Source organism: Myzus persicae, unplaced genomic scaffold (genome assembly GCF_001856785.1).
Source record: "Myzus persicae strain clone G006 unplaced genomic scaffold, MPER_G0061.0, whole genome shotgun sequence".
NCBI classification, from domain to species: Eukaryota; Metazoa; Arthropoda; class Insecta; order Hemiptera; family Aphididae; genus Myzus; species Myzus persicae.
Genome location: NW_019104377.1, coordinates 26,036 through 38,145, shown reverse-complemented (window position 1 = coordinate 38,145; position 12,110 = coordinate 26,036). Strand labels below are relative to the sequence as shown.

Sequence of the window (12,110 nt, the reverse complement as noted above, 5' to 3'; positions counted from 1 at the left end):
TTGATAAATTAATTATTTATCGGTTTGTTTATTAATAAAACCTTTTTCCATAAAGATAACGTATAATTACCTATTCATGTTCCGAAAATGTAAAACTTTCTTTAAAGTAGGTATACCACCTACAATATACGAATCATATTAATTTTTTAACTTTAAAGCCACATATATCATTTCTAGATTACCGATATTCACATTTCACTTTCGCGGGTGTACTGCAGACAATGAGCGTGTGCTTAGAACACGCCAAATTATTTCGTTATGCGTCACACAAAAATATTAGGCTTCTCTAATAAATGATATTTTGTAGGCGGTCTTCGTACTTTGCAAAAAAAATCTGTAAAAAATTGTAATAAAAAGTAATTTTGCTGTACGTATTATAATTAGTAAAAACAATTGTACGTTTACAGTCAATAAGGTGCCAATTGCCAATGCTCCTATACTGTGTGACGTGTTTATTTAAAAATAACCAGAAATAAAAAGAAAAAATAACTGTTCTGATAATAATATGCGATGTGAATCAAATTTTCTTCCATCTCTATAATGGGCATTTGGTGTGTCTTCGCTCTTTAGAAGCTAGGTTTATTATATTATTATGTTTGTACCTCCGACAATATATCTTTCAGGATTGTTTTACGAGTAAAACTGTTTTTTAGTGTAAATATACTGAGTGGCTGATGAGCATTGTATAAGCGACAAGCGTATACACTTCAGGCGAATCGCGAATGTAATTATATACTTATAATATATGCAATTCATTAATACACGTTATATACTCATTATGAACCTTGTTTCTTGTATAAACAATACATATTTTAATAGCATTTTAAATAATAAACTATAGTAAACTTAAATATATTTAACTGTAAGACCAGCTTTCTCAAAAGTAAAAACATAAGCAAAACAGAATCCTTCTTATCTTCGGCCAAAACCTAAAATGTGTATACGTAGGAAAAAAATATTCATCAAAATTCTGTATTATAATATATTATTCTCGTCGTACATTTTCGGAACTAAAATTTATACAAAATTACCACGATCGGACATGATTTGAAAATATTATTAAAATGTGTATTCCAGTCATGGATATCGATTCATTTACATGTTATTCAAAATTAAAGCATAAGCATAACTGATGATATCAAGCAAATAAAGTCGTGTAATAAAATTGAAGTACACTCTGGTACCTATATTTTGTTTAAAAACTATGAATAATTTCCATTTACAATTCGTAAAAGATACATTTATATTCAGTTCCTCATATTTTCGATATATAGGTACCTCTAAGTATTCAAACCCGTATTTATAAATCTTATGATAAATAACAATAAAACTCAAAGAAATGGTTCATAAACTTATGAATACACAGATATTTAATGTTTATTCGTGTGAACGAAAAATTGAGTATAGAATGAAAATACTAAGTATTTATCATTTACGTCGGAACTAACTAAAGTAAAATATTATACTACATTTGTGCTCGTTTTCAACGTCAAAATATTATTTCCTTGGACCTTCATCCATTCAGAATTCAGATAATCAAAATAATCTATATTTTTTATACTAAATAATATAATGTATTATTTTTTATGTTTATGTCTTTACGTTATTAAATTGTATTATGTATCTTGTTAATTTTATACTATTTCATATATTTTATCAAATTCTTTGAGGTCGATCGATTGTAACGAAATAATTTCTAGTAAATAAATAAAATCTAAATTCAGTTAAGCTAACTAAAGGTGTATACATATTTTATAGTTTGCTCCAAAATATTATTCAATACTAATATTATGTAAACAAATATTGATACTTCAAATTATCTTATATCTTTAAATCAACATAATAATGGCATAATTAGTCAGTTACTGTTAATAAATTATCAGCAGTCATGTTTAAAAAGTCTATTTTGAACTAAGAAAATAAATTGCATATATTTTTAACTACCGTTTTTTTTTGTTCCTGCTACTATATTAGCTGTATATAGCAATATAGGGTGTAATTTCCTCTAAGTCAAACGTCATTTGAATTTCTATTTCCGATTTACATCCTATGTATATTGCAAGTTTTCCCTGAAAATGTCTTGATGAAATACTCAAACAGCTGAGTTATAACTATTATAACTTATGACTTATATATTTTCCATTTCGACCTAAGAAATAGTTTAGTGGTTTGCATTAGATTCTTGTATTTCTATCAGTGCACTTTGAGTAAAGGAAATTACCATTTATAAAGTTTCAATTGAAAATTCTCATCGGCCTAAACGTATGGTAGTGACAACAATATTAGGAAAAGGTATCATTCTCAGCATTAAACTTAATTGAAAGGTCGGACCAAAGTCGGTGCTATCATTATAGCATCCATAGAAAGTGTTCACTGTTTCGTGTACGTTTTAACCATGTTATAGTTCTTGCAGTTTAATATAACAACCTCCCTGAAAAACGCCGATAGAGGAGCAGATGCATCTGTTTCATACACTGTCAAAGTCACTCTTAATATTTTAGTTAAAATATATTAAACAATAAACTAGTCTCTGTACTTCACTAAATATTTTACAATGATTACAGCGCAGCACATTAAATTAGATTAAATTAGAATAAAACATGTTAAATAGCATAACATTTTTATGAATGCCTAAACATAGAGAAGATAAAACATAATATAATATGTTCAAAGTATTATTTATTATTTATTGTTTTGTATCTACTGTTATTTTAGCTCTAAAATTGTTTCCTAATAATTTATGATCGGTATACGTGATGTGTTTTCGAAATGTTACTTGTATATGAGACTGAGAACAAATAATGATAAAAAAAACGTTCTTTATGTGATTTATGAATATGAAATGGGAATCATAGAAAATTCATACAATCGAAAAATGTCCTAGTATTTAGAAATATGAAATACGTACCTTATTATAATAATAAATACACATTTATTCTATCATTATATAGTTCATTGATCTCCTATGTGATACGTCTGTATGATAAATAATTTATAATACCAAAATAATAAATATGACACTTCCTATATTGAAATAATATATTATATTGATTTAGATAAGTAACAAACTTTAACAATAGAAAAAAAATGACAATTATAATTATGCCAGAAGGCTGGTCACTTCCATGCCAAAGGCTGTCCAGTGTTACAAAATATTAAGCGATATAATTATAAAATATTATTAGAATTATTTAACTAAAACAATAATTAGACAATATTTAAAAAAATTAAATGATTTATGACTTTGTGAGGATAGATTAATGTAATAATAAAATAGTGATTGTAAAAATGTATTAGGTATAATTGTACAAATAATATAATATGTAGGCATATCTATTGTGAATTTGTGTAAAGTATAAAAGTCCAAAGGATATAATATACGTATGTAATAAATTGAAATGTACCTGTTTATCAAAAATATTCCATTTAATAACTAACAATTGTTTTTAAAGCAGAAAAAAATATATTATGGTAGGTACGTAAATAATAATTACCAAGCATGTAAATTGTTATTCAATATTTTAATAAAGCATATACAGCATCAGATGTACTACTCTTAACATTCTAATAATTATTAGTTTATATACCTATAATTAATTGGGTACAAAATATTTTTGAAATTTAGAATACCTACAGATATAATCTATATTTTTATATAGATTGTATTAAATAATATGTTACCTAGGTGGCTATATAAGACGTATGCCTTCGTAGAACTTGCACGGACCTCGCAAAATCAATAGATAACGTGCAATAAAAATAATATTATTTTGTGAAACAAGATTAAGTCGATTTTCCATTCTGCATATCAGTAAAGGTTACTGCTCTACTTGTAATAAACAAATAAATATTAATTAGTGTACTTCTACTGATCGAATATTTTACATAACTATAAAATCAAAAATATAGATTTTATAATAACCAATGATAATAGTGTATTAGACCATTAGAGGTATCTACTTATGCATATTATATTTTACAACGCATGATGTATATAAACCTAATGGGTATATGCATATATCCTTACATTGAACAAAATGGGAAGGCAGACATTTCGAATAATTCAGTGTCGTGTTGGGGAAAATCGATAAACGATAAAAACTGGAGGATATCTAATAGATTTTCTTACAAAGATTTGTTCTTAAAAACGAATAAGCAAAAAATTTAAAAACTTTTAATATTTTACAATTTATTCTCTACTGGCTGATTCTGTGAGGCTCGGGACGAATGCCCCTGAATTTACCCCATCTTAAACTCGTTAAATGTAAACTGCACAGATTTTTAACACAGTTATTTGAGTTGTTTCGGCCAAATATAAAATACCGGTCTAAAATTATATCCAATCATAATAAATATTTTATTTTCTGTAACCAATGGCAACAATTTATACCTATTATATAAATAAAAAAATATAGTTTTTCACGAGTCAACTATATTCTGATATTCAACATATTTTATGTGTTGAAATATAAAAGAAAAGTAATATAAAGTATAGACTATATGACACTACGGATGTTGCTGAACCTATTCACAAAGATTCTATGAAAACCGGTCGATAACTGTGGATTTGCATAAGGGTCATCTATTTAGGCCTTTGATTTTTTTACGGTAGATATATTTATTAATTATAATTTATAGCTGATCCTACGCGGCATTTCCCATTTGCCCATGACAAATTAAACAATGCCAGTGGATTTGCTGTGGCCGTGCCTTAAACTACTTTAAATGCTAAACTATCTACACATATTTTCAACACTTTCATTTTAGTGGTTTTGACGAAATATAAAATACAGATCAAAAATTATATACGAGACTTTAATAACTATTACCCATATTTTATGTAGGCATCTGACCAATTGTGACATACTATACGAAAAACAAATTAGATTTTCGTAAGCCAACCGATCACTGCGTGAGGCTGTGAGCACCTATTTAAAATGCAAAATTTAAAATTTTGCTTTGAGGTGCACATCCTCGGTCATAGAATTACCAACATATATTGTACCAAATTTCAGAACTTTCGGCTCTAGATCACATACGCACATACATTGACACATGGTCACCGAAACATTCCTCCCTTATAGGTAATTAATTATCCATGTAGGTATACAACTCCATAATCACTATCATGCTTCAAATATTTCCTCGTCGTTTTAATTATTCTCTTTGTTCGCCAAGTGAATTTATACGGGCAAAAACAATCACTTCGATGATTTAAAATTTTAAAAATACACAATAATTATACCATTTCAAATTAAAACGTCTGATTATTATAATGCTTAAAATGCACCAATCTTGTTGTAAAAAATATTATTATTATTATGTATATAATAGTAAACGTATGTTATGTAAATATTGTCTAAGACCGACATTTTAAATAAATAGTTGCTATTATATTATAAAATTGTAATAATCTATACAATTAATGTAACCTAAACAACACTGCGCTATTTTTTTCAATATTTCAAATGTAATGATATTTATTATTTAATCTTTATTTAAAAAAAAAGTCTTTAAGGTGGTTAATTTAATATAGTATAATCTTCATTCAGATTCTTAAATCAAATCTTTATTCGGAAAATATCTTCATATTTACCATCACTTTCTGGATATATTATAATTTATATTAGTTTTCTCTGGAACTTACAAGGATGTGGATAGTAATTACTGGATTGATTCAAATTTGGACGTCACGTAAACTCTCTCGTAATACGTTTCGGAAATCAATTGCAAAAAACATAAATATTTTTTCACCATGTTCTTTTTTATAGAATTTATTAAATAAATAATGTAAATTCAAATTAATTGAATTGATAATTCATAAATGGTAAACTTTAAAGTTTATGTTCAAAACTATATGTCACTTTTTTAAGATTTTAAATATTTTTAAATCGCTGGTTTCTCAAGAAAAAATAAAATAACAGGCAATTACATTACGGTACATACATAGAAATATAGAATAACAGAGTAAAGACGACGCAAGTCTTAGCCGATACAAACATTTAAAAATACATACTACATTAATGATATTAAAATATAATATAATGTATAAACATTTACTATTCGCATCATCAACTTATTAACCTACATATTTCAAACTTCAAAATAATAATTTTACCACGTGAACCGTTAAAAAATTGTTACTAGTTGATTTTAAAATAAATTCTCCAAAGAAGAAGAGAAGAAGAATAAGAGAAATCAAATATCAACCAATAAATCATTTATTTTAATTTGTGTATAGCTTTGTAAATGGCTGAGTAGAGGTACTTAAGATTCTGGTTGAAACAAGAGAGCAATTGTTTTTTTTCGTAACTTTTCTGGGGCAGTGAAAATAGCACTTCTATAAATTGGAAATTGAACTTTAGACTTTGGAGAGGCAATCTTTCTAGTTTCGCAAGTCGCTACTCAGATTTAAGAACTGGAAAGTCGACGTCGTGTTCCGGTCCTGAAATGGAAACAATTGAGTTTAGAAATAGAAAAGGTGCGAATTGCCAATGCCTACAAGAAGTAGTATTAAGCAATTTGATGACAAAAGTCAATTAAGCATTCTCAGCTATATGTTTAAAACCATTGTAGGTAGTCAACAATTAGAATAACCCTTAATAGCCTAATTTGTTTCAAGAGTGTTAAACTTCAAAAAAATCCACAAAAGGAAGTTATCCTTTACGACTTGAGACTTTTATAGATTCATAATTAATGAAGAAAAATTGTATAGACAACTTCTTATGTTTTCGACCACCGGCCATGCCGTTAATTTTACGTCGTAAATCGTAATTTATAAAATCATAAATGATTAGGATAGATGAATCATCGTGGTAGTAATAAGCGTAACATTAACAAGTGTAATATATTCAAATGCTTTTTAACCAATACTCAAATACGTATTTTAAATTCTTTTTAAAAAAAGTAGTCGGACAAAGTATTTTAATACTTTCTTGAAGTATCTGTTTTCGAAATCAAATACTAATTTTCAAATACTTATTCGTTTGAGTTTGTATATTTTCTATTTAAATTTTAAATTGAATTACGTAAAATAAAAACATTCAAAAAAATGTTGTATTCTACTGTGGATTACTCAACCAAAAATTCTAACTATACTTCAAGAAATCAAATTATTCAAATTAGTATATTTTTATAGTTTCACCAAATAATAAGGTGTAAAATGACGTACAAAATTAACGTAGAACAAGAAAATCGATCTGCATGTTGATTTATAAGGTAAAAAAATATGTTTATAAAAAAATTGAATGTAGCTATAGGTACTTGAGAATATCTATAAAACATTTTTTAAAGCATTTGTATTTGTACTAGGATACTTTTTTTACTGAGTATTCAAACACTTTTAAAAAGTATCTTTTACAAGACTTGACTAATAATCTACCTACTATATTATTATATTTAGTACAGGGGTACCTATACATATCACGTTTGATTACCTATTAATTAGGTAATAGCTGCCAGCTGGTACAAATTTGCATTCAATATATTATTGTACACCGTATGATGCGATTGAAAAATAATTAAAATGTCGCCCCTTATTGGTTATTTCCAGTATAGTTTGACTTTTGCAATTTCAGGGCTGTATGTTGGTGTTGAGCTTGACTCTAGTGGGTTCGCTAACCGCTTTCGGCGCGGCGGTCATCCGCCGAGGTGGATATTTCTATAACGGCAATGGATTAATGGCGTGCGAGCCGTTTTATCAGAGGCCGAGTTTGCGAATATTGGCCGCCTGCCTTTTTTACTTCCCCACGACAATGGCACTCATGTATTTCTACGGGTCGGCATTGCACGTGGACAGGCTCCGGCACAGGCAACAAATCAACATATGCGCCGTTCTAGTGCAACCGATGTTGCCCAATAACGCTGGAAAGGTACGTCTATATTTACTATATGTATATTATTAATTATTATAAAGACGCAGGTGGTATAATATAGTAGGTACCTATCTAATGTTCAATATTGAATTTGAAATGTGCAATCCGCGTGCACTCCGACAAAATCGATGTTCACGTACAGTATACGACATCAGATCAGACACAATATTATATTTGGTGTTATTTTTACCGACAGGCGACAACGAATGGCCTTTGGTTAGGTTTTTGTTGGATACGTACGTCCGTCCCTTGGGGTGTGTGATGTTTACCAGAAAGTGTAAAGCAAATAATTGCAGTGGACAGCTAACTGATCGAGTTAAATATTATAATATATTTTAAACAGAGCTTGAGTTAAATTTGTAAAATATACATCGTATAAACATTTAAACGTCCAATGTACCTACCTAACAATAAATTAAAATAGTCTCGCATAGTAGGTGCATGGTGCCTACCTACCGCTGAAACTATTTGTGTAACTCCAACCTCTTTTCCTAGACCGAAACTCGAAAGTTACACAAGTCAGTACTCGAAATATCGGATAACGAATAGGTCCTGAAATTTAAAGTACCTAGTAACAAATAATAATTATAATATGTTGTCGTGGTTACTTATTAACAAAAACATATTTATGATTCATATGGATTTTCATTGTAGAGGAAAAATTTCGAGTAGCGTGCTACTGGAGGGGGTTTTGCTTTTTTGATTCTTGCGTTACACCCTGGGTGGTATAATATAACATTTTTATTTTTATTTTTTAATAATTAAAATTTTTTTTGAAAAATTCAAAATAACCAATTAAATATAGTTATGTAAATTTGCTTTTTAGAAAAAAATTCATTACATTTAGTTTATTTTTTAGATTTGTTTTTAAATTTCTATATATTTTTTAAGGCCTATCTAATATCGATCAGTCGTAATAGGTAAATATTTGAAGTTCAAAAACCCAACCTACAAGTTAAAATCTAAATATTTGTTACTAAAGTTATCACTTTAGTTTGAATTTTCCAAAACCAGTTTAAATCAGATTTAAAAATTATTTACTTTTACTATGAAAAAAATAAAAAATGTTTTATTTTACGTGTAGCGTATAAGAATTAATAAGCTGTAAGTATATAAAAATATTTAAACATTTTAATTAGAACAAAAATTATTTCATTTGTTAGGTATGGAGCTACACTCTGTGTATATTATAATAAGCAAATACAATACTTTTTTACCTATGAATTCCGTTTTAACTTTAATTCAATATGTTTAAATACTATATCTATGTAGGTATGTCTGAAAATCGTTTCAGTCTTTAAGTACTGGAAGAGGTAGAATCACTTTTAACGGTATGAAAATATGAAGGAATCTAAAGCAAAAATGTGTTAATTTTTTGTAAGAACATCGCACGGTAGTAAGTAATACAAGCCTGACTGCATGCCCGAGCATTCATCGTAATACAGAATACAATGTTATATAGTTAAGCCATAGGCGCAACTAGACCTCTAAAACTTGGTATTATTGTAAATGTTCACAAAGCCGTGGAGGGTTTTACCTATGGCACCCCCTAATACTAAAATTACACAAATCTACAATCACCAATACTTGAAAACTTTTTATGCACATATCAACACAAATTATATCAAAACAAAATAAATACTTATAATAGTCTTTTTACCAATAATAAATTAATATATCTGGAATATGACTTAGTTATATGGAATCCTCATCATACCGGATTAATATAATAAAATTGAATGTGTTTAAAATCGATTTTTAAGAGTACTTGTATTCAAGCTCAACAAAACTGACGTTTCGATCGAGCAAGTAGCGAGAGAGTATACGGCATCGAGTCACTCGAAAAAAAGAATACGGTTACTATGGTGGGGGGGGGGATAGGTGATAAATTTGAACTCGGTGGTGCTAAATTAGAACTTGGGGGTCCTTAAGACCGTTGACTTTAAGTGTTGATTTTCTTAAGGTTAGGCTTATAACATCTAAAACGTAGATTCTATAAAAATTAAATAAGTACTTATCTCGAGAAAATTAATTCCATTTAGAACACCCTCGACGAAGCATCTGATCGATTAGCATCGAAAGAACTGAGACAAAGCATTCGAACTACCAGGGCTATGGGAGCAGTAGCATTAGGTTTTATAGTAGCCGTAACTCCATGGACAATTCAAGAAGTTGTCACTGCGTGTACAGGAACAAAAGTACGTATTTCTTAATTTTAATTTAATATAAATTTAAAATAAATAAATATCGGGACATACAACCAAGATGATGTATTTGACTACGAATTTACCGTGAATACAGATGCCGCCGGCTGTAGATTTCATAATCACGTGGATAGCACTAAGCAACAGCTTTTGGAATCCGTTCATATACTGGGCTTTGAATCGAAAGTTCAGACGCATCAGCCGCAGCATTATCAAAACCAAAGTAACGAATTCCAATGATATTATAGTTGTTTTCAAAATATATTAATCAATTGTAATCCCTTTTTTTCTTTTTAGATTTTCCGCCGTAAAAAATACAGCTCCAGCGTGATATCGTCGTCTTGCAATGTTGGACATCAGGAAAGTTGTTGCGCTAATAGAGACATGTGTTTTTCGGCCCTCCAGAAAGACAACGAGGATATTATAGAGGTGGACAGGCAATCGTTAGGATCTCAAGACAGAGGAGGGTTTCCCCCAACGCCGCCCCCACCACCACCTTATCATAGAGGAGACATACAACATTGTCATTCCAGGAGATACTGATAACAAAAACTAGAATAAGTTATAATATTATATAATACTACTTAAGTTGATCAATCAAATAACTGTACATATAATCAGTGTATAGAATTATAGTTAGAGCGATTTAAGAATGGTCACTGTACAATTATACATGAATAGTATAATTATAATAGGTACCTATAATTGATGATCGTTTAACAGGGTGGCTCTGAATATAATTAAAATATTATAGAGGTTTTTGTATTTCAAACCTCGGATTATCTAAATAATAATATGATATTCCTTATAGTTTTTATTATTTATGCATATTGAACTGAATCCAAATATTGTATTAAGATAAAACAAATTAGATCTTTAAATATTTTAATAGTATCTACAATCTACCTACTTGTTGATACGTAGGTACTGAATTGCATGTGATACGTACCTAACACAGCATGATTTTAAGAAGGACGTTTACAATTGGTTTGTCATATAATTGACATTCAATCACTTCTTTGGGTAGGTGCAACTTCTTTATGTATATTATAATCTATAAGAATTCATTAACAAATCAATTATTTACAAAATATCTTAATTTAGAGAAAAACACAGTTTGTAATTATTCATTACGATTTACAGTATTAATGATTTGAGTAAAGCAGTTTAGAAGTAATGTTTGCTACTCGAGATTAACCTCCACACTCCTTTGACTCAACTTAAAAGATTTTAGCTCGTAAATTATTTGATCAAAATTAAATATTGATATACCTACATCAAAGAAAGAAAATGTTTTCTAGTTATGAAAATAACAGAATTTATACTTTATAGTCTAGGTACCTATAGTATGAGTATAAAAAACATGACTAAAACAGAAGTCATTTAGAATTTGATAAGTATTCTGAAATAATGAACATCTTTATGTCTTATATAAACAAACTGACATGTTATCAAGTTACTATTTAACAATCAAATGACAAAAATGTAATTCACCATGTTAATTAAACATTTTCAATTAAATTTAATCGCACTTTATTAATCGTCGTTTTTTAGATTCTATATTACTATGAAGAATTCTTTTAAGCTATTTCAACTAGCTTATTAAAATACAACATTTTCAATTGAACTCGCAATACTGAAAAATAAGACATCACTGCTACTTCAAGTATATGACTCATAGCACTTGTCCTTTTCTCAATCTACTTCAATCCATAAAACCAATGTACATAATCTATTATGATATAGACTTTTGTTATTTACAATACACACATTCATATTCTCTTGAAAAAAGAATAGAATATTTTTAGTCTCCTATTAATAGTATGTAAACAGTTGAGTTTGAAATGAACTGAATAGCACTCAATATAGAGGATAAATACACTAGAAATGAATAACAATACACAATATAATATAGGAGACCACATCATTAAAATGTTTTATAATTAATACTTTACATTTTTGTTTTTTAATTTGAAATACAATTTTAGATATGCCAACAATAAAGTTATTAAAATTATACCATAGGTAATGG

General features: G+C 28.4%; 1 protein-coding gene across 1 annotated transcript in view; it reads left to right on the top strand.

The window, feature by feature from the left end:
* LOC111041658 (trace amine-associated receptor 1) overlaps positions 1–11,475 on the top strand; it is a 57,936-nt gene extending 46,461 nt beyond the window's left edge. Inside the window, exons 5-8 of the mRNA XM_022326003.1 lie at positions 7,578–7,871; positions 9,917–10,072; positions 10,176–10,301; positions 10,376–11,475. Coding sequence (XP_022181695.1) covers positions 7,578–7,871; positions 9,917–10,072; positions 10,176–10,301; positions 10,376–10,621 — 822 coding nt within the window. The 3' untranslated portion in view covers positions 10,622–11,475. The remainder of the gene's footprint in view (positions 1–7,577; positions 7,872–9,916; positions 10,073–10,175; positions 10,302–10,375) is intronic.
* The last annotated feature ends 635 nt before the right edge of the window (positions 11,476–12,110 follow it).